Source organism: Phyllobates terribilis, unplaced genomic scaffold, assembly GCF_046119375.1.
Source record: "Phyllobates terribilis strain yellow unplaced genomic scaffold, ASM4611937v1 Scaffold_8__6_contigs__length_399053987, whole genome shotgun sequence".
Taxonomy (NCBI): domain Eukaryota; kingdom Metazoa; phylum Chordata; class Amphibia; order Anura; family Dendrobatidae; genus Phyllobates; species Phyllobates terribilis.
This window is the reverse complement of record NW_027362768.1, coordinates 296,856,046-296,880,870: the sequence shown is the minus strand read 5'-3', so window position 1 is coordinate 296,880,870 and position 24,825 is coordinate 296,856,046. Positions and strand designations below refer to the sequence as shown.

General features: G+C 43.9%; 1 protein-coding gene across 1 annotated transcript in view; it reads right to left on the bottom strand.

Moving 5' to 3' along the window:
• LOC141157755 (inter-alpha-trypsin inhibitor heavy chain H3-like) overlaps positions 1-24,825 on the bottom strand; it is a 71,869-nt gene that overhangs the window by 34,756 nt on the left and 12,288 nt on the right. Inside the window, exons 7-11 of the mRNA XM_073645285.1 lie at positions 24,471-24,584; positions 24,225-24,393; positions 12,325-12,450; positions 9,915-10,096; positions 529-714 (exon numbers count right to left, since the gene is read on the bottom strand). Coding sequence (XP_073501386.1) covers positions 529-714; positions 9,915-10,096; positions 12,325-12,450; positions 24,225-24,393; positions 24,471-24,584 — 777 coding nt within the window. The remainder of the gene's footprint in view (positions 1-528; positions 715-9,914; positions 10,097-12,324; positions 12,451-24,224; positions 24,394-24,470; positions 24,585-24,825) is intronic.

The following is a 24,825-nucleotide window of genomic DNA, read 5'->3' as shown; positions in this document are numbered from 1 at the left end:
GTCACTTGCCATAAACATGTAATTTTTGTTACTTGGTATAAATGCCGCTGTTCTCCTGATTCTAGCATTGATTTTCTTATATTCCTGCACCTCTCCATTCCTGAGATTTGTCTTGTCTTACGTGTATAAAAATCTAGTCTTATTAACCAAGTGGGCGTAGCCCTTAACTGGTCTTTGTGGGCGTCTTCTTGAGCACCACAACCCGTTGGCTAAGAAGACTAGATTTATATACAGGGAAGAAGGTGAAAAATCTCAGGAACGGAGAATCATGAGGAAAAAATAAGCAACATCAGATTGAGGAGAACAGCGGCATTTACACCAGGGGAAAAAATACGTATTTATTTCAAGTGAAGGGTCCTCTTTAAGATGATTCAAGATGAAGTTTATGACATTAATTCTTTTTTTCCAGAAGTTCTATAAACTTCATAGCAACTTTAGAATCCACCACCGCAACAAATCTGTAAATTTCATTGTCTCCGTCCATACAGTTTTGTTGCTATCGAAAGTATTAGTTCTGCTGGAACTTACCCCTTCTGCTTTCACATATGCAGTAAAAAAATTCAGGTTGTTATCTGTTATCTGTCCAGCGACAACAATTTCACTTCCATCAAAATATTGCTTGAAGTTGTTCTGAGTGACATTGGAGGTGGCATTCTCGGAATATTTCATTTTAATGTCCAGCAGAGTTGGGTTTGCTATTTCATTATAAAATCCCTGAGAAACAAGAATGATCTATTTATAACAACCCAGAATCCATCCATCTATCCATCCATCAAGAAAAAAGCAGGAGCAGCACCAGAGAACATATGTGTGCAAAGCCTCCCTGGCAAAAACCAAACCATCCATAACTGGAGGCAGCACACTAAAGGGATATGGCAAAAAACAGTGGTTTATTACCCATAATGGCGACGTTTCAGTTCTAAATCGTGAACCTTTCTCAACAGTGATTAAAGGCAATTGCCAAATATACGGTACATGATGACTCATCCTATACAAGGAACACTACTCCGTGATGACTTATTACCTCCTTAATAAATATATTTCATCTAACAATTTATTTATTTGGCATGTGTACTATTTTCTCTATTCTTGACTTTTGGAATAGTTTCCTCTATGCTCCTCCCTACCCTTTTTGGATTACAAGTTGGGTGCTGTGTCTTTAATTAGATATAGCTCTCCTTATATATCCTTAAATCTCAGATGTACCAACCCCAGCTGATTTGTTTTTTTTTTGGTTTAATTTTGGATTTTTCCTGTGTTCTTTTTAGAGTTAGCAGAAATGGAAAAGCGGTCTGGTTAGAGCGCTACGGCACAGAATCCACAGGGGCAAGGGCAGTAAAAGATAATCATTTTATTAAACCACAACGCGTTTCGGCAGCGGATTGCTACCTTCCTCAGACGGTATAACAAGGGGAAGGGGAAATGACATATTATATAGAAACCACCAACCAATAAAAGAAAGGCACTGAATGAGGTCACAGTACCCCTTGTATGCTGGCACGGAGCCATCAGAAAATCAATCAAGATAAAATTAACAAAGTAAAAAAACATGTGAAATAAAACCATAAAATCTATACATAAAAAAACAATATATATAATATAATAATAATGATGAAATAACAATAACTTTTGATAAAAAACAAACAAACAAACAAACAAAAAAAACAAATCAAACATAAAAATTATGAAGACTGGAAAATGGAAAAACTAAAAACCATAAAAAATGCCCTAATTGACCACATTATCTATAGTAAGATTTAATCACTCAGGAGTTAGTGTGCCAAGCTTGAAGATCCAAAAACTTTCCTTTTTGATAAGGCTACTATATCGGTCCGGGACAGTGTCAACTACCTGATCTATTATGGTGAATCTCAAATCTTTTTAGAGTTTGGTACGTTTCCCGTCTTTATAGAGTGACACTTGAATTGCCATCACATTTGCCTTTTGTCAAGGTGGCATTTTTCGCCTCTATATAGTATTCAGGAATGTATTTCCTCCTTGTGCGCTCTTTACATGCTGCACATCCCATTTCTAACATTGAGCGAGCGCAGACATGTGCAGTACACTCTCAATCCTTTACTAAGGTGGCGCTGGTAACTTCAGAGTGGACATGTCATTTTTGTATATTTTTATAATATTGTACAATCACTTTACTAATCACCCTGCCTTTAAATATTTGAGAATTGCATTCAATCACTGCTTGCGAAAAGTTCACACTTTAGAATCGAAACGTCGCCATTTTGGGCAAATAAACCACTATTTTTTGCCATATCTCCTTGATGTGTTGCCTCCAGTTGCTGTTTTCTTTCTGTCTATCTATCTATCTATGAACAAGTTCCCATTTTTGACACTGATGATAAATATCTGATTTTGCCATGGAAAGCCCCTGTTGGCCAGATATGAATGCCCAGATCAATGGCATGTATTGCATGAATGGCTTGTGTCAACCATATTTGTTGTAGAAACAGTCTGATAATACAGAACTACTTAGTAATGTTAGTCTTGTAAGACAGTAGTACAGTTAGGTAGCATGAGTTACTTGGAGCAAGGCAAGTATTGTGCATGCTAACTCTGTAATAATGTCCCCTAAAAAGAGGTAATGTCCTCTGAGTGCCCAGTCCTGAAGCAATAAAGCCAGGTTTATTCCACCCCTTAAAAAAAAATAAAAAAATTATACTTACTTAATCCAAACAATTTTAGAAGCTGCAAGCCTCTAGGATGGAGAGTGGGGAAGCTGGGAGCCCATGGCTCCCTTCTCTACCACAGGATCCAACTGGATCAGTGTCATTTTGATGCTGATACAGTTCGAAGTGGTGCTTACCCTTCCATCCAGGTCACCCGGCTAGATGTCTAGGACTTGAAAAATTTGCATTGGATATATAAGCAGGTAATAGAATGCAACAGTGGAGACACAGGTGGAACAATAGGATATTTATTTTATTTAACAACTAATATTAATTATAAAACACGTATTATATGGTAACAATTTTTTCACAATATTTGACAGTAAAATAAGCAGGAAATGACATAACAGAATAAATTATCAGAATACACTAGAATTCAGGGGCTGGTAGTTTAAAATGATCTACTGGAGGGAAGGGGAACTAGATTGTCATTAATATACCGGGTAAGGGGCAGTCTTTTAAAGCTTTGGCAATACTCTGTTCTCATCACAACTAGCTGCCCGTCTCCCCCTTCACTCTCTATCCACTTTCGCGATGCCGCTCTGGTGTCTGCTGGTCCACATCTGACTACTGTCCTTTCCTCTATCCGTGCCTAGTACCATATGTCGCTGACAGAGGTAACGGCCTGTCTCGCGCATCCTTCCTGGTCGCTGGCCCAACCGTGAATCTCCGATCTGACACCTCCGGAGCTTCTGCGACATCCTGTCACTGGCGCGCCCGTCTGATAACCGTGCCACCGCAACCTGCTCACACGTCCTCTTGACTGACGTTACCCCAGTGAGGAATCTCGACTGGCGTCACTCGGATCTTCGGTGCTTGACCATAGACGTCTGGGCTGGGAACCTTGACTGGCATAGCTCAGGTCTTCGGGGCTTGATCGTCGACATCTGGGCTGGGCGGATACGTGGACTTTTCTTCCTGACTAGAGCTCTGGATGCTGCTGTCGCTCCTCCCGTCTCTTTCCTCAGTCCAGAATCACCTCAGAACTTGTGCACACTCTGTTTTTCTCCTGCGTTGGTTTCCCTGACAACGCTGTACCAAGGGGCCTGATCAAACTCCTCCTCTCTGCCATTCATCCTCACTATTCTGGTTCCACAGTGTCTTGTCTCCTTAAATTCCTCCTTTCTTTTATCTCGCCAGTCCCTGGGCGAGGGAACTTTACAAGTGTGTGTTGCTTCTTTAAAGGTAGTTCAACTTCTGCCAAGAGCCACACACATTCCTGAGTCTTCTGTTGGATTTGCGTCCAGATGAACTCATCTTGTGCGTACCATCTAGGAGGAATGCCTGCATTGGCTTGCTCTGTCCTGCGCAGTTCTCCCTATAGAGGTCCTTCAGAGAGATCTGAGGTTCCAGTCGGTTCACTGGGCGTCAGTTCCAGTAGTTCCATCGGCACATTGATTCACCCTTTATCATGATCAGCCTCCGGTTCAGTAACTGTTTATAGTGGGGTCTTCAGGGGGAGCATCTTCTCCTGTTTTTCCCACCTCAGAAAGGCATGGACATTTCTCTGCAACACTTGCATCGGGGCACTCTCTTCACCTTCCGGTCGAACTTAATACACCGGGCTATTTGGGTGGACTCTCCTCACAATTCGATAAGGCACTTCCTCCCACCGGTAATCTAACTTATTCCTGGGTTGCTTGGCTCGTATTAACACCTACTCTTCTGCCTGAAGGGGTTTTTCCTGTGTCAGACTTTTGACAGGGTATTTTATCTCCTTAAGTTTCTGTTCCACAAAGCGTTTCATCACTTGAAGTCAATGACGATGGCCCCAAACCCAGGTAGTTGGGTGACTTCCCGGATGTTCTTCCTCTAACTCTAGTCCAAATCCGATAATTTCTCGATCACCTCGCTCAAACAGGAATGTGTAGGGTGTGTATCCAGTGGTCGCATGAACCCGATTGTTATACACCCACACCAGCTCGAAGTCAAACTCAGGCCACCTAATTTTCTGATCTTCTTCCAATGTCCGTAGCATTTGTAACAGATTTCTATTGAAGCGTTCGCAAGCTCCATTTCCCTGTGGGTGGTATGGTATGGCATGGTTCGGGATTTGTCTATACCGTAGAGATGGTGCACTTCCTCCATTATTTTCCCTTGGAAGCAGGCTCCTTGATCTGAATGAATTTTCTTTGGACACTCATACACGTGGATGAAATCTCGGCAAAATGCTTTGGCCGCCGTTTCTGCTGTCTGATCTCGGGTCGGAGTGACCACAGAGAACTTTGTGAAGTGGTCGGTCATTACCAAACAATGTTCATAACCATTGTAGGATGTTCAATGGGGCAAACATTTTTAGAGTTTCAACCGAATGCCCTTTGGCCTAACTAACGCACCTGGAACACTTCAACGAATGATGGAGAGATACCGTGGGGATCTCAATTTCAAAGCAACCTTAATCTATCTGGATGACATTGTAGTATTCTCCTCCACCTTCGAGGAAAATCTCAGTCGGTTAGAACAAGTGCTAGAGAGGCTGCAAAAGTATGGGCTGAAGATTAAACCTCGGAAATATCTGTAGCGTCGGCGTCCCTGCCTCCTGCTAGGCAGAGACGCCGTTCCCCTCACCTCCCTGCTCCGTCCTCGGCGTCCTCTTCCCGCGCTGCTGGCAGCGCTCGCTGCTTCCCTGGCACTGTGCTTAGGGCGCGCGCGCGCTTCCCCTCTCTTAAAGGGGCCGCGCGCCGTCCTAAGGAGTCCCCGGCCAATTGCCAGTGGAGCTCCCATATATAAGGCACCTCCTCCAAAATGGAGGTGTCCGAGCAAAATTGTTGCAAAGCCTTTCACCTCTGCTTCAGCCCTCAGGTCCCATTGCCAGTCTGTTTTCCAGCTCTGTCTACCTGCTTGCATTCCCTGCGGTCCGACAGTCTGTCTACCAGCATCCGCCAGTCTGTCTATGGACCAGTCCGCCTGCGGATCAGGAAGCACCTGCCTGATACCTGCCTGATACCTGCCTGAGACCACCTGCCAGCCAGCCGAGAGACTCTTACCCGCTCACCGGGGAGCGCTCACCTGCTACCCGCCTGCTAGCCTACCTGGAGGCTCTGCCGTCACTTGCCGTGACCATCTGCCTGTCTAGAGACTCTTACCCTGCTGTCACTTGCCGTGACCACCCGCCTGTCAAGAGACTGCCCCCGTCACTTGCCGTGACCTCCTGCCCTTCTACCCAGAGACTGTTCCTGTCACTTGCCGTGTCTACCTGCCCGCCTTCCCTGGGAGCCACCCGCTTCCTTACAAGGACTGCCCCTTTGTATAGTAGCTCAGAGGTTCCACCTCCCAGACCCGTTACAATGTCCCTTGTTCCAGAGGGAGAATGAGTATCTGGGACACACCGTCTCCAGTGCTGGGGTCTACCCCACCCCCCCGAAAAAGTGTCAGCTGTACAGAAGTGGCCCATTCCAACTAATATAAGATAGCTAAGAGTGTTCCTGGGTCTGACAGGTTACTATTGAAGATTGATCAAAGATTTTTCCAAAATAGCGACCCCACTCCACGAACGTCTGAGAGGATCAGCTGGGAAAAATAGACAACGGGCCATTCAGTGGGGGCCCCGACAGGAAGAAGCCTTTTGTGCCCTGAAGATGGCATTAACCAATGCCCCCATATTGACCTATGCTGACTTCTCACAACCCTTCTTACTTTACACCAATGGAAGTGTGTACGGTCTAGGAACATAATTAGCGCAAATTCAAGATGGCAAATAATGGGTGACTGCATATACTAGTCGGTCACTGAGAGAACCTGAAAGGAACCCTGATAACTACAGTTCATTCAAATTAGAGCTGCTGGCGGTAGTCAGGGCCATGACTGAAAAGTTTGCTGAGTATCTGTCGGGGTCGGAGGTTCAGGTCTGAACTGATAACAACCCCCTTCCTCATCTCGGAAATGCAAAGTTGGGAGCGCTGGAGCAAAGATGGGTTGCCAGAATGTCCAAGTAATGGTACAGAATCGTGTATCGGTCAAAAGATCAGAACACTCATGCCTATGCACTGTCTCGAGTCACAACAATAAGTCCGAAGGGAGATACAGATGAAGATCTAGAAGGCGACAAGATCCCGGATTTCACTTGTTTTGAAGCCGCCATGGTAGCTGCCCAAGAAAAAGAGCGAGAGCGTAAACCCGCCCAGGTCCTGGGACATCCAAGGGATGAGTAGATTTATTTCCAGCAGTCCAATCCTGAACTTGCAGAGCTAAGGAAGGGGGTTACCTTGGGGCAGAAACCTGATCAGGAGATATCTTGGGCCAATGGGAAAGACTTGTCATGAAGAATAGTCTGCTGTGCCGAAGGATTCAGCTGCCTAGGGAAATGGACGTCACCCGGCAAGTGGTGATCTCTGAAGAAATAGCTGTGAGTCTGGCAAAGGTAGCTCATGAACGTCGGCCCATTTCGGCACTGAAAGGACTTTCCGATGGCTGCAATGATTAGTGTACTGGCCTCAGCTATGCCAGATGTTGGAAGAAGCCTGTCGAAGGTGCCGTCAGTGTGAGTTCGCCTTCCCTCAAGTAGATCAGTTTAAACTACCAGACCCTGAATTCTAGTGTATGCTGATAATTTAATCTGTTATATGATTTCCTGTTTACTTTACTGTCAAATATTGTAAAGAAATTGTTACCATTTCATAATTTTATAATTAATATTAGTTGTTAAATAAAAGAAATATCCTGCCGACTACGCCAAGTATAAGAAGGTAACAGAATGCAACAGCGGAGAAACAGGCGAAACGACTGTATATTTCTTTTATTTAACAACTAATATTAATTATAAAACACATATTATATGGTAACAATTTCTTTACAATGTTTGACAGTAAAATAATCCGGAAATCACATTTATTCTGTTATCAGAATACACTAGAATTCAGGGGCTGGTAGTTTAAAAGCGACATTGCTGTGCACATGTTCCACCTTAAGTAATTTCTTTTCACCACTTCAGGGTTCGGAAACCCTGGAATTTTCATAAGTGACACGCTCGTAAGCTGCCTGTTCTCTATACTTACAGTATAGAGCAGACCTGGGCAAAGTGCAGCCCGCGGGCCACATCCGGCCCTCTGGCTGTTCCCGTCCGGCCCGCGGAACGATATAGCCGTTGGCTGAAAACAGTGGCCTATGAGCCACACTGCGCCCTCCCCCGTCTGTCCGTCACCGCCCACTGTCACATTTATGTGCATTCCCAGAATGCAGACAGCGGTGACTGCATTGGCGGAAGATGGCGACGCCGGCCCCTTCTTCCACCAAGTTGACACAATGACGCTTAAGCTGTGCACTGAGCACCGGAGACAGGAGCAGAGGCACAGCGTAGGAACGGGAACCAGGTGAGTATGTGTTTGTTTTTTTTCATGTGTATGGGATGTTTGGTTGGACATGGGGAGGCTATGGGGGCCTCATGTTGGACATGGGGAGGCTATGTGGGCCTCATGTTGGACATGGGGAGGCTATGTGGGTCTCATGCTGGACATGGGGAGGCTATGTGCGTCTCCTGCTAGACATGGGGAGGCTATGTGGGTCTCATGCTGGACATGGGAAGGCTATGTGGGTCTCATGCTAGACATGGGGAAGCTATGTGGGTCTCATGCTAGACATGGGGAGGCTATGTGGGTCTCCTGCTAGACATGGGGAGGCTTTGTGGGTCTCATGCTAGACATGGGGAGGCTATGTGGGTCTCATGCTGGACATGGGGAAGCTATGTGGGACTCATGCTGGACACGGGGAGGCTATTTGGGTCTCATGCTAGAATGCTAGACATGGGAAGGCTATGTGGGTCTCATTCTGGACATGGGGAGACTATGGGGGCCTCATGCTACACATGGGGAGGCTATGTGGGTCTCATGCTAGACATGGGGAGGCTATGTTGGTCTCATGCTGGACATGGGGAGTCTATGAGGGACTCATGCTGGATATGGGGAGGCTATGTGGGTCTCATGTTAGACATGGGGAGGCTATGGGGGTCTCAAGCTAGACATGAGGAGGCTATGGGGGCCTCGTGCTGGACATGGGGAGGCTAAGGGGGTCTCGTGCTAGACATGGGGAGGCTATGTGGGTCTCATGCTAGACATGGGGAGGCTATGGGGGTCTCATACTAGACATGAGGAGGCTATAGGGGCCTCATGCTAGACATGGGGAGGTTATGGGGTTTCATGCTAGACATGTGGAGGCTATGAGGGCCTCATGCTGGACATGGGGAGGCCATATGGGTCTCATGCTAGACATGGGGAGGCTATGGGGGTCTCATACTAGACATGAGGAGGCTATGGGGTCTTGTGCTCGACATGGGGATGCTACGGGGGTCTTGTGCTAGACATGTAGAGGCTATGTGGGTCTCATGCTGATCACAGGGAAGCTATATGGGTCTCATGCTGATCACGGGGAGGCTATGTGGGTCTCATGATGATCACGGGGAGACTATGTGGGGGCTCAAACAGTATATAGGGGGACGTCAGCATACTTAATTCTGCTCAATATTAAGTGATACAATTAATATTAATATAAAGTAATCATAATTAATATTAATATGTTAATATTAATGTTGAGCAGAGTTAATTTCAGCCTATTGGTTCGGCCCTCCACAACAGTCATGGTCTGTCATGTGGCCCCTCTAGAAAATTAATTGCCCACCCCTGGGATAGAGTGAATGGCGCAGGCGGCTGAGACGACGTGAGAGCGATGGCAAAGCCACCGGCGAGGATGCCTCTGGAAAACGACCTCTGACGTTTTTCTGAAGCGGTTTCAATTGGAAAAATGCCGGCATCTAAATGGCGCCATGTGCACATACCCAAAAAACAACTCTTATTCCAACAATAATATTGTTTCATTTCATACCCAGATCAAATTCCAATATCTAGCTATATGGAAAAATGTCAAATGAAGAATGAAAAGCAAAGTTCTGGATATTAACAACCTCACAGAAACCCATTTCTTGAACTGGATAGTACCAATTATTGAAGTATCTTAAAGGAAAACATCTTAGCGGATTCAGTAATTGGTCCAGGTTATCGACCCAAAACACAAACAATATCAAGCAGCCATGGTTGGTTTCTCCATGCTGCATTATATAAGGACCTGGTCTGTCATCTAGATTAAAAGGAACCTGTCAGTATGGTTTTGCATATGAGAGTAGTGGTATGTGTAGGTGCTTGTTAACGTGAAACAACATTTCCTTTAAATGCCCCTTACTACATCCCTGTGACATAGAAAACATTTCAATTAAAAATGACTATTCTTTAATTAATCACTAACCTGGAGCTGCAAAACTACATCCGAATCCTCATATATTCGACGAGCGATTCCTGAATTTTCCAGTGCTAACTTCTCCAGAAAAGGATAATCAACTCCATAGCCAAAACCAAGACTGTACAGTGTGTATTTGCCTTGAATGGCCAATTTGACATTCTCCTGAATTTTCCATTGGATTGTTTCACCTTTTTGGAAAAAAGGACAGGATTAAGCTGGAATATCTATATTTACAAAGTCCAACACATACCAAGCATCGCTTGCAAAAAATTCTGTAAAAGGTAATAACGGCCCACAGTCATCAAGCCGTTTTATGCCAATTTTTCGTTGTAAAGGAAGCTCCAAAAAGTCACAATTCATTCAAAAATTACAAAATGTCACAAGTTGTGCAAAATTTTTAAATTTTGCACAATGTTCAGCTAAACTGGAAAGAGTGGGCATGGAGTACCAAGATGGGAGAAAATGTCTCATATTTTGGACCTGCTCACAGGAGGTGTAGGTTAAATTTCCTGACCTTATGTTTCAAACTGCACCAATTTATTAACCCCTTTATGACCAGGCCATTTTCCGTTTTTGCGTTTTCGTTTTCTGCTCCCCTTCTTCCCAGAGCCATAACTTTTTTTTTGGTCAATATGGCCATGTGAGGGATTATTTTTTGAAGGACAAGATGCACTTTTGAACAAAACCATTGGTTTTTACCATATCGTGTACTGGAAAACGGGGAAAAAAAATCCAAACAAAAGTGCAATTCCACAGTTGTTGTTTTTTTGTTTTTTTTTACCACGTTCACTAAATGCTAACACTAACCTGTCATTATGATTCTCCAGGTCATTCTGAGTTCGTAGATTTCAAACATGTATAGGTTCTTTTTAATTTAAGTGGTGAAGAAAAAATCCAAAGTTTGTTAAAAAAAAAAAATGGTGCCATTTTCCGAGACCCATAGAGTCTCCAATTTTCGAGATCAGGGGCTGGGTAAGGGCTTATTTTTTGCGCGCCGAGCTGATGTTTTTATTGATACCATTTTGGGGTAGATATGATGTTTTGATCACCCATTATTTCATTTTATTTCAATGTAGTGGCAACCTAAAAAAAGTAATTCTGACGTTTTTAATTTTTTTCTCGTTACACCATTTACCGATCGGATTAATTCTTTTTACATATTGATAGATCGGACGATTATGAACGCGGTGCTACTAAATATGTGTATATTTGATTTTTTTTATTGTTTTATTTTGAATGGGGCGAAAGGGGGGGGTGATTTAAACTTTTACATTTTTTTTACTTGCTTTAATAGTCTCCACGGGAGACTAGAAGCTGCGATGATCAGATTGCCTCTGTGTAGCAGAAATGCTCACTTGCTATGAGCGCCAATCGCTGGGCGGCGCTCATAGCAATCTGGCAATGACAACCACAGGGGTCTCCTGCAGACCCCGGGTTGTCATGCCAACCCATCGGTGACCCACAATCATGTGACGGGGTCGCCAATGGGCGGGATTAATGACACGCTTCCAGTAAGCGCGAGTTAAATGACGCTGTCAGAGATTGACAGCGGCATTTAACTAGTTAACAGCCGAGGGTGGATCACGATTCCACCCGCAGCTATTAGGGGCACATGTCAGCTGTACAGATCAGCTGTCATGTGCCCAGAAAGGTGCAGGCTCAGCACCAGAGGGAGGGAGGGACCTGACATGTTTCGTAATACTACGGCACATGTCGGAAAGGGTTAAAGGGAATCTGTTACCAGGTTTTTACAACTCCATCTGAAAGCAGCATGATGTAGGTGCAGAGACCCTGATTCCAGGGATTTGTCACTTACTGGACTGCTTGCTGTCATTTTGATAAAATCACTGTTTTATCTGCTGCAGATCTAGCAGTTCTCTGAATGTTGAGCTCTGTATAACCCTGCCCACAGCACTGATTGGCAGCTGTGTAGGTAGAAAACTGCCAATCAGTGGTGTGGGCGGAGTTATGTAAAGCTCATGAATAAGGAGGACAGGTTTACTAGTCCTCTAATGATAATTATAATCTGCTGATAAGTAAACTAAGCAGTCCAGTAAGTGACACATCGCTGGAATCACAGTCTCTCTCTTTACATTATGCTGCTCTCAGATTAGGTGGCAAAAATGTGGTGACCGATTTTTTTTTTAAGTGCCATGTGCCTTTTTATACATTTACTCCAATTATCTTTTTTTTTTCAGACTGGCATATAAAGTGCCAGTCTAGATAAATCTGCCTCCAATATCTTTGATGTAATGAAGGACAAGTTGCATCAGTATGAAAGGAACCGGACAGGAGACTCATGCTGACCGAACCACGAGCAGCATGAATCAGACACTGGCTGCAGGTGCAGTGAAGACGTAGATGAGTTTCCATGCATTCTTCTAACACTTTGGGGAACAAAGTACATTTGTGGTACCTGTGTTAGCCTGGCCATCTGTTAACAGTACGATTAAAGACACACTTCTCTCTGGAACCTCCTTTAAGTTATGTGCTTTGTTTAGTAGCTCCACAGCCTTCAGGAGAGGAGAATTAATATTTGTGGCTGGAACAAATACATAGAATTAGTTACATGTAACAATAAATTTATTGCCGCAAAGTGCAGTATCATTTTACTCTAGTCTTACCCATCTGTCCTTTTTCTGGCTTTGAACCCTGATAACTTAAAGCAGCCCTCCTCCTCCTCCTCTCATCAAAGTTTTTATCCTCTTAATATATTGCAGTCATGATATTATATAGCACTGTGTACTTACAATACAATTTCTCATTTTGCCCTTAAATTCAGTAAATTGTTCTCTTTTCCATTAGGTCTGTGACATCACGTGATTAAAAACTGACTAGCTGATTGCTTCTAAGCTCTATGGAGAAACAGGAGGTCAATTTTCTCTGCACAAGTCATGAGTCACTGCAAAAGTCCCTGGCAGGAGGAGGAGGAAGCAGCTGGGTCAGGAGTTGAAGAGAGACAAGACTCATGCAGGGAAAAGGGACTTCCTGATTCTACATAGAGCAGAGAGAAGAGAATAATTAGCTGGGTAGAAAGGCAAAAAGAGCCATTGTAAGTACACAGTGCCGTATAATATGACGACTGCAATACATTAAGACTTTGATGGGAATGCTTCTTTAAAGGGCCCAAGGACCCCATATCACATAAGAAGACACCAGTATTATTAAACTTATATGGTAAGTGGGGACCCTGTTACAGTTTTTGTGGTAATTAAATTATATTATTATTTTTTTTTCAGGTAAACACCAGTGCTACTTCGTTGAAACAAGAATTTAATACATAAGAAATATTTTTTATTTCTTGTACACCTGTGGTGTCTAAATTTAATGTAAAATGCAAATAATCAATTTGGTAAATTTCTCTTTAAAGACAGGGAACATGTTCTCCAAGTGAACAAAGTCATCAAAAGTGATCATTAAAGCAGTACTTCCCTATTTAAAATAATAAAAATAGATGCCGTACTTACGTTCTGCAGCAGTGAAGTTCCAGTGATGTTGGTACTAGGTCCTCAGGTGCTCCTATAACATCATAGCTCCCAACCGTCCCGGATTCAGCGGGACATTACAGTCGACATCGCTGTAATGCGCTATAGTGCTGGAGGGGGTGTATCTTTCTATTTTTTATTTTAATAGAAAGCTGTTGGCAGGTTTTTGTTATTTAATCTGAGAACAGCATGATGTAGGGGCAGAGACCCTGATTCTAGTGGTGTCACTTACTGTGCTGTGTGTTGGAGTTTCAATAAAATCTGTGTTTTATCAGCAGATTATCACTACAGGACTAGGTAGGGACGGACTGGGACAAAAAAGCAGCCTTGCCACACAAACCATAACCAGCCCACATACTATAACACCTCCACACCCCGATCAGTGAATTTTGCTTTTACGTTGTCGTGCCCCTCACCATTCTCTTAAAGGAGTTATTTGAAGAGCCACATGTGAATGGTGCCGCAGTGCGTATGATCAACCACAGCTCCATTTACATGGTGCTCTTCTGTGCTCCGTTTCTCAGGATAGTCGGAGATAGGGCATAACTTCCAAGCTTGGGATAGCCCATTTAAACAGGTTTTTCATGATTTATTTTTCTATGTAGAAAATAATAAACCAATAATGACACTCCAGAAGTCCAATGCCGCCAAAGGCTCATGCAAACAAGCGTATAAATCAGGCCGGTGCGATCCAATGTTTTATCAGATCGCACACTGACCGATGTTCTGCAATGAGGCCGTAGAGAGAAACATTTTTTTTCTCATACTGATTCGGTGTGAGAAAAAAAAATCGTATCATGCTGCAATTTGATTCTGAAATTGGATGAGACTCACCCATTCAAGTCTATGAGTACGAAAAAAAAATGGATGCCACAGTATAGCATCCAATATGTACGGATACATTACAATTCTGCAACATAGGAAACTGTAAATGGTCGTGTAAAAGATTAATAGCTGCTGAGAAAAAAAGAAAACTCACTGCACATGGGCGCACCCGGGATCAAAACTAGGGGGGGGAGGGGGCAAGTCATGGTCATAGATACCGAAGAGAAATATATATATAGTACAATGCAAAGATTTCACTTCTTACATTACATGAGCGATATCTATTGTAAATTCCACAATAGCTCAGAAACCGGCGAATCGCTCCACAGAGTATACTGGCCCCCATAAAATGCTCCATACAGGATACTGGTCCCCATATAACACTCCATACAGGATACTGGCCCCCATATAACGCTCCATAAAGAATACTGGCCCCCATATAACGTTCCATACAGAATACTGGCCCCCATATAACGCTCCATGCAGAATACTGGCTCCCATATAACGCTCCATACAGGATACTGGCCCACATATAATGCTCCATACAGAATACTGGCCCCCATATAACGCTCCATACAGAATACTGGCCTCCATATAACGCTCCATACAGGATACTGGCCCCCATATAATGCTCCATACAGAATACTGGCCCCCATAAAATGCTCCATACAGAATACTGGCCCCATATAACGCTCCATACGGAATACTGGCCCCCATATAACACTCCATACAGGATACTAGCCCCCATATAACGCTCCATACGGAATACTGGCCCCCATATAACGCTCCATACAGGATACTGGCCTCCATATAACGCTCCATACAGAATACTGGCCCCCATATAATGCTCCATGCAGGATACTGGCCCCCATATAACGCTCCATACAGAATACTGGCCCCCATATAATGCTCCATGCAGAATACTGGCTCCCATATAACGCTCCATACAGGATACTGGCCCACATATAATGCTCCATACAGAATACTGGCCCCCATATAACGCTCCATACAGAATACTGGCCTCCATATAACGCTCCATACAGGATACTGGCCCCCATATAATGCTCCATACAGAATACTGGCCCCCATAAAATGCTCCATACAGGATACTGGCCCCCATATAATGCTCCATACAGAATACTGGCCCCCATAAAATGCTCCATACAGAATACTGGCCCCATATAACGCTCCATACGGAATACTGGCCCCCATATAACACTCCATACAGGATACTAGCCCCCATATAACGCTCCATACGGAATACTGGCCCCCATATAACGCTCCATACAGGATACTGGCCTCCATATAACGCTCCATACAGAATACTGGCCCCCATATAATGCTCCATGCAGGATACTGGCCCCCATATAACGCTCCATACAGAATACTGGCCCCCATATAATGCTCCATACAGAATACTGGCCCCCATATAACGCTCCATACAGAATACTGGCCCCCATATAACGCTCCATACAGAATACTGACCCCCATATAACGCTCCATGCAGGCTGTTCCCCACACATAATGCCCCACGCAGGCTGTCCCCCCCACATAATGCCCCATGCAGGCTGTTCCCCCCAATATTATGCCCCATGTAGAATGTCACCCCCCTTATAATGCCCCATGCAGGATGACACCCCCCCTCCTTTATAATGCCCCATGCAGGATGTCACACCCCCCCTCCCTTATAATGCCCCATGCAGGATGTCACACACCCCCACTCCTTTATAATGCCCCATGCAGGATGTCACACATCCCCCCTCCCTTATAATGCCCCATGCAGTATGTCACACCCCCCCTCCCTTATAATGCCCCATGCAGGATGTCACACCCCCCCTCCCTTATAATGCCCCATGCAGGATGTCACCCCCCCCATATAATGCCCCATGCAGGATGTCACCCCCCTTATAATGCCCCATGCAGTATGTCACACCCCCCCTCCCTTATAATGCCCCATGCAGGATGTCACACCCCCCCTCCCTTATAATGCCCCATGCAGGATGTCACCCCCCCTCCCTTATAATGCCCCATGCAGGATGTCACACAACCACCCCATATAATGCCCCATGCAGGATGTCACACAACCATCTCATATAATGCCCCATGCAGGATGTCACCCCCCCACCTCACCTCCCTCCCTTATACTGCCACAGGCCTCCATACAATAAAAAAAAATAAAATACTCACCTCGCGTCTCACCTGCTGCCGCTGCTCCGGACTCCAGCGTCGCCGGCCTCATCCCGCTCTGCACTGTGACTGCTCAGGAGAGAGCGCAGTGTAAAGACGTCACCGCGCCCTCTGACCTGAGATGTCACAGTGCAGCAGCCGCAGAGGATGCAGAAGCTGCTGCGGAGGCACGAGGAGGGGTAAGTATTGTGCCGGGTGCCGGGGCCCTGAGCAAGCGGGGGGGGAGCGGGCGCTGACACCGCTCTCCTCTGCTGACGGGTCCCATAGCGCGCGGGGTGCCCGACGGTGAGGGGCCCCCCGCCTGCTCAGTGCCCCGGCATTTTCCCCGGTGCGCCGGGTGCTGACGCCGGCCCTGTTGTGCGGCGTGCATCCCTGCTTCTAGGGGGGGCAGCTGCCTGCCCCACTGTGGGTACACCCATGTGACTGCACACGAATGACAAGTGAGAAGAAAATCGTCCCACTTTTCTGAATGCAAATAATAGATACTTATATATGATCCACAGATAAGAAATATAGGTATAGTACAAGTACAAGATTTCACTCACTTCTTACATTACATGAGAGATATCTATTGTAAATTCTACAACATCTCAGAATCCTCACAGCGCACAGTGCGTGTCCTAGGGGGGGACTCAAAAGTCTGCAGTCACACAGAATAACTGCAGACATCATTCTAGGCCGGACAGTATAGTCCTCCATACAGTATTATGGGCACCACATAGTCCTCCATACAGTATTATGGGCACCACATAGTCCTCCATACAGTATAATGGGCCCCACATAGTCCTCCATACAGTATTATGGGCACCACATAGTCCTCCATACAGTATTATGGACTTCACATAGTCCTCTATACAGAATAATCGGCCCCACATAGTCCTCCATACAGAATAATGGGCCCCACATAGTCCCCCATACAGAATAATGGGCCCCACATAGTCCTCCACTCAGAATAATGGGCCCCACATAGTCCTCCATACAGAATAAGGGGCCCCACATGGTCCTCCATACAGTATAATGGGCCCCACATGGTCCTCCATACAGTATAATGGGCCCCACATAGTCCTTCATGCAGAATAATGGGCCCCACATAATCCTCCATACAGAATAATGGGCCCCACATAGTCCTCCATACAGTATAATGGGCACCACATAGTCCTCCATACAGAATAATGGCCCTACATAGTCCTCCATACAGAATAATGGCCCCACATAGTCCTCCATACAATATAATGGGCACCACATAGTCCTCCATACAGAATAATGGCCCCACATAGTCCTCCATACAGTATAATGGGCATCACATAGTCCTCTATACACTATAATGGGCACCACACAGTCCTCCATACAGAATAATGGGCACCACATAGTCCTCCATACAGAATAATGGGCACCACATAGTCCTTCATACAGAATAATGGGCCCCACATAGTCCTCCATACAGTATAATGGGCACCACACAGTCCTCTATATAGTATAATGGGCACCACACAGTCCTCCATACAGAATAATGGGCACCACATAGTCCTCCAAACAGAATAATGGACACCACATAGTCCTCCATACAGTATAATGGGCACCACATAATCCTCCATACAGTATTATGGGCACCACATAGTCCTCCATACAGGATTATGGGCAGCACATAGTCCTCCATACAGTATTATGGGCAGCACATAGTCCTAGATACAGTATAATGGACCCACCTAATGCTCAGTACAGTATAATGGGCCCCATATATTACTCTATACAGTGTAATGGGCCTATATATTGCTCCATACAGTATAATGGGCCCCATATATTGCTCCATACAGTATAATAGGCCCCATATATTACTTCATAGAGTTTAATGGGCCATATATAATACTCCATACAGTAGTATAATGGGCGCCATATATTACTCTATACAGTATAATGGGACCCATATATTACTCCACACAGTATAATGGGCTCCATATATTATTCCATACAGTATAATGGGCCCCATATAATGCTCCACACATAAAAAAATCAAATACTCACCTCACCCCATTCCCTGCTGCTCCGGTCTCCTCAGCGTCTTCCGGCCCTCTGCACTGCTCGGCACAGAGGGTGCTGTAGTGAAAATCATCGTGCCTGCTGCACTGAGAACTCACAGAGCTCAAACACAGAGGGGGAATGATCGGAGAGGAAGCGTCAGGGGACGACTCCCTTACCCATCATTGTTTTCAACAGTATTGGCATCCAGGATGCCTAAACAGTTGAAAGTATGACGTAGGGGGTTGGGTGGCCTCGACTCATGAGCCCCACAGCGTGCTGAGTCCCCAACGGCTAATGGACCCCCATTTGTCCAGGGCTCCGGCACTTGCCCGGGTGCGCCGGGTGGTGACGTCAGCCTTTATATATGTGTCATAACTGAGCAACACCAAATTTTAATCAGTGGGTGAAATGCTTTCAGGACACATAACCTTAAAAAAAATAAAAAATAAAAGCATCACACCGATTAAATAAGAGAAAAGTGGAGGACTCTTCTTTATTAGCCCTTGTGGCCATGTTTTGGTTCCTTAACAGAGAAATGTTCTGTTATAGATCTGAAACGTTGCCACAAGGGCTAATAAAGAGTCCTCCACTTTTTCCACAATTACTCGGAGTGCTGCTTATTTATATATTTATATATATACATTTCCTTGTGATCCTCCTTGAGATGGTTCTACTCCTTCATTGGAGTCCAGCTGTGTTTAATTAAACTGATAGGACTTCATTTGGAAAGGCACACACCTGTCTATGTAAGACCACACAGCTCACAGTGCATGTCAGACCAAATGAGAATCATGAGCTCAGAGGAACTGCCCAAGGAGCTCAGACAGAATTGTGGCAAGGCACAGATCTGGCCAAGGTTACAAAAGAATTTCTGCATTACTCAAGGTTCCAAAGAGCACAATGGCCTCCATAATCCTTAAATGGAAGAAGTTTAGCACCACAAGAAGTCTTCCTAGACCTGGCCGTCCAGCCAAACTGAGCAATCGTGGGAGAAGAGCCTTGGTGAGAGAGGTGAAGAAGAACCCCAAGATCACTGTGGCTGAGCTCCAGAGATGCAGTAGGAAGATGTGAGAAAGTTCCACAAAGTCAACTATCGCTGCAGCCCTCCACCAGTCGGGCCTTTATAGCAGAGTGGCCCAACGGAAGCCTCTCCTCAGTGCAAGACATATGAAAGCCCACATAGAGTTTGCTCAAAAATACATGAAGGACTCCCAGTCTATGAGAAATAAGATTCTCCGGTCTGATGAGATGAAGATAGAACTTTTTGGTGATAATTCTAAGCAGTATGTGTGGAGAAAACCAGGTACTGCTCATCACCTGCCCAATACAATCCCAACAGTGAAACATGGCGGTGGCAGCATCATGCTATGGGGGTGGTTTTCAGCTGCCGGGACAGGACGACTGGTTGCAATTGAAGGAAACATGAATGCGGCCAAGTACAGAGATATCCTGGATGAAAACCTCTTCCAGAGTGCTCTGGACCTCAGACTTGGCCGAAGGTTCACCTTCCAACAAGACAACGACCCTAAGCACACAGCTAAAATAACAAAGGAATGTCTTCAGAAAAACTCTGTGACCATTCTTGACTGGCCCAGCCAGAGCCCTGACCTAAACCCAATTGATCATCTCTGGAGAGACCTGAAAATGGCTGTCCACCAACGTTTACAATCCAACCTGACGGAACTGGAGAAGATCTGCAAGGAAGAATGGCAGAGGATCCCCAAATCCAGGTGTAAAAACCTTGTTGCATCACTCCCAAGAAGAATCATTGCTGTACTGGCTCAAAAGGGTGCTTCTACTCAATACTGAGCAAAGGGTCTGAATACTTATGACAATGTGATATTTCAGTTTTTCTTTTTTAATAAATTTGCAAAAATTTCTACATTTCTGTTTTTTTCAGTCAAGATGGGGTGCAGAGTGTACTTTAGTGAGAAAAGAAAATGATCGTTTTAGAATTTACCAAATGGCTGCAATGAAACAAAAAGTGAATAATTTAAAGGGGTCTGAATACTTTCTGTACCCACTGTATACTACATTATGATGCATACATCACATAGGAGACTCACATATATATCATATAGGAGACACCGCAACTGCTGAATACTGTATTTTTCTGACAAATTTTGGGGTGGAAAATAGGAAAAAAAATTTTTTATAAGATGGGGGTCTGTCTTATAGTCTGAATAGGTATAATATAATATCCTTAGTCTCTTTATAACTAAGTATTTGGTTATAAAGAGACTAGGGATATTATATTATTTGCATTTATTTGAATTGGACCAACTTATCACCCCCCTCCTCCTGTGCTGGTGATATGTATGTTCAGTACAGGATGGTATATCACATATACATAATTTATGGCCAACTATTCCTATCCTTATTTGGTCCAGTCCGACATTAATTGCATGAAAGCACTTTTTTTCTATGGCTAAGACTGATTAATTGTGGCGCTTTTTACACCTATAAAGGATATTCTTGTTTAGAACTGATTACATCAAGCACCACGTGTATGCATAGTCTGTACAAATTCCAACTAAAAGTTATTTTGTGCTATCCCTACTATTAAACGATACAAATAATACAAACTGATGAGATGATGTCTGGATAATTATGTATTATATTGTCAATTATTATACTGACATATGCATTATATGTATAGCATTATACTCATATCATGTTTGGATATGATATCCTTTTAAATACATGTATCAGTGTTGTGTGAGTGTCTCTCTATGCAGTGCCATCTATGGCTAAACCATCATTCATTAAAGGTTTTTTAAAGTAATTTGTTTACCTTTGATCTCTTTTGTTCGGTTATGCATCTGTTGGGTTAATTAGAGGTAATAGTGCAGACTGTGGCTCACTGTCAGGCTGCATGCCGACAATGCGGATTTAATGCGTTTCCGCGGCTGCATTTCTGCCGCGAAAACGCATTAAAAACACATGTTAAGTTGTCTGCCATGTCTCCCAATCATAATCTGCATGTGCTGCGGAAAAATCCACAGCACTACCATTAATTTTGTTGAATCGAGGCAAAATCGCCGCCATTGACTTGCATTGAACCGCATAACATCCGCATGCATACTAGTATGCATGCGGATGTTATGCGATTCAGTGCGATTCAGTGCGCAGATGGTACCATAGTACCTGTAGTTAAAAAAGAGTTAAAATAAAAAAAATCATATACTTACCTTCTGATGGCCCCCTGTCTGCTCATGGCGGCGCTGCTGGCTCTTCGGCTGCTCGCGGTGGTGTAAAAGGACCTGCTGACGTCGGTGGTCGCGTGACCTGTCACATGACTAAATTACATCATGGAAGGTCCTTTTTAGAGCACCGCGAGCCGCCGAAGACACCGGACGCACCGCGGAGAAGGAGACCGGGGGCCATCGGAAGGCGAGTATAATGTTTTTTTTTTATTTTTCAACATTTTTATTCTTTTTTTTACTATTGATGCTGCATTTGCAGCATCATGATTTGGTCACACAACATAAATCCATGCCAGTTACATGGATTTATATAGTGTGACCAAGTTGTCAAGCACTTTTCCAAGTGATGCTAAAATCGCTTGGAAAAGCGCTTGACAACCCGCATGCGAAATCGCATGTTCAAAACGTTTCACAAACGCCTGGCAGAAAAACCTGGCAGAAAAAACGCATGTAAAATCCGCATGCTTTTTTTCTGCCAGGGAGATGCAAAAACTCTCCGCAGCATGTCTGTATCGTGGGCACTTAACCTTAGTGTTTCTGTCTACTGTGGAGAAGGTCCTGGCTGTGAGACCCGGTAAAAGAAAAGGCTAAAAAATAGTCAAGAGCAAGTCCGAGGTCAGGCACCAAGGGTCAGTGAACATCAAGGCAAAGGGGGAACCCGAGCAAATAGTCAAAGAGGCTAAATCCAAGGTCTGATCAGTGTCAGAGAATACTGAGCACAAAGCACACACATCACTGTGCAAAACCTACAGCTGGCAATAGTCCAAGCATAGCCAGCTAAATACACTGAGTGCAGAATTATTAGGCAAATGAGTATTTTGATCACATGATATTTTTATACATGTTGTCCTACTCAAAGCTGCATAGGCTTGAGAGCCAACTACCAATTAAGTAAATCTGGTGATGTGCCTCTCTGTAATGAGGAGGGGTGTTGACTAATGACATTAACACCCTATATAAGGTGTGCTTAATTATTAGGCAACTTCCTTTCCTTTGGCAAAATGGGTCAGAAGAGAGATTTGACGGGCTCTGAAAAGTCCAAAATTGTGAGATGTCTTGCAGAGGGATGCTGCGGTCTTGAAATTTCCAAAATTTTGAAGCGTGATCACCGAACAATCAAGCATTTCATGGCAAATAGCCAACAGGGTCACAAGAAGCGTGTTGGCCAAAAAAGCGCAAAATAACTGCCCATGAATTGAGGAAAATCAAGCGTGAAGCTGCCAAGATGCCATTCGCCACCAGTTTTGCCATATTTCAGAGCTGCAACGTTACTGGAGTATCAAAAAGCGCAAGGTGTGCGATACTCAGGGACATGGCCAAGGTAAGGAAGGCTGAAAAACCACCACCTTTGAACAAGAAACATAAGATAAAACGTCAAGAATGGGCCAAGACTGATTTTTCAAAGGTTTTATGGACTGATGAAATGAGGATGACTCTTGATGGGCCAGATGGATGGGCCAGAGGCTGGATAAGTAAAGGGCAGAGAGTTCCACTCCGACTCAGACGCCAGCAAAGTGGAGGTGGGGTACTGGTATGGGCTGGTATCAACAAAGATGAACTTGTAGGACCTTTTCGGGTTGAGGATGGAGTGAAGCTCAACTCCCAGACCTACTGAAGACAACTTCTTCAAGCAGTGGTACAGGAAGAAGTCAGTATCGTTCAAGAAAAACATGATTTTCATGCAGGACAATGCTCCATCACATGCATCCAACTACTCCACAACGTGGCTGGCCAGTAAAGGTCTAAAAGAAGAAAAAATAATGACATAGCGCCCTTGTTCACCTGATCTGAACCCCATAGAGAACCTGTGGTCCATCATAAAATGTGAGATCTACAGGGAGGGAAAACAGTACACCTCTCGGAACAGTGTCTGGGAGGCTGTGGTGGCTGCTGCTCGCATTGTTGATCAAAAACAGATCAAGCAACTGACAGAATCTATGGATGGAAGGCTGTTGAGTGTCATCATAAAGAAAGGTGGCTATATTCATCACTACTTTTTGGGGTTTTTGTTTTTGCATGTAAGAAATGTTTATTTCTAAATTTTGTGCACTGATATTGGTTTACCTGGTGAAAATAAACAAGTGAGATGGGATTATATTTGTTTTTTATTAAGTTGCCTAATAATTCTGCACAGTAATAGTTACCTGCATAAACATATATCCTCCTAAGATAGTCAAATCTAAAAAAAAAAACACTCCAACTTCCAAAAATATTAAGCTTGGATATTTATGAGTCTTTTGGGTTGATTGAGAGCATAGTTGTTGATCAATAATAAAAATAATCCTCTAAAACACAACTTGCCTAATAATTCTGCACACAGTGTAGTCAGGCAATCACCCTGAAAGAGCGACGCCTCTTCATTGGTTCAGAAGACTCTCTATTGTCTTTGATTATTAATCCATGGTATGATTTTTTTTATTGTAATGCTAATTATTTCATCTTATTTGAAGTACATGCATATTACTAGTTTTCTGACCCCCTTTAGGAAAACATCACTGAATAAGAAAGTAAACATTTTCACAGTATTTGGGATACAGTTTTTTACTTCCCTTCTTAATGTTGCTGCTAATAATCAAGCAAATTAGGCAACTTACCACCTTGCGGATGAATGTTACTGACATATTGCCGAGCTGCAGACAAGTTCTCTGGAGTTGCTTTCACTAATTTATCACTCCATACTTCAATCCCGGAGTCAAACAAAACAAAGTTAAAATAGTCATGTTCTGCTGTATCATCCAAGATTTTCAGAAGTGCTTGTCTTGTCTAAATGTTGTTAAATGTTAAAATTAGTCAAAATAATTATCTACACAATTAACACATATTCATATTTTATACTTTACCTGCTCAATCTTCTGACCCATCATTGAGGAGCTTCGGTCTATTACATAAATGACACTTTTGGGTACGAAATCCAGTTTGGGTGCAAAAAAGTGAACAAAGTATCCATTGACAATCTAAAAGATATGAATTAGCGCACATATTTTCATATACATAAATAATATAAACTGTATATATAAATATATATACAGTTGAAACCAGAAGTTTACATACAATATATAAAAAGACACATCTGCAGGTTTTTCTCAATATCTGACATGAAATCAGAATAAACCTTTCCCGTTTTAGGTCAATTAGGATTACCATCATTTTTAATATTTGCCAAATGCCAGAATAATGAGAGAGAGAGAATGTTTT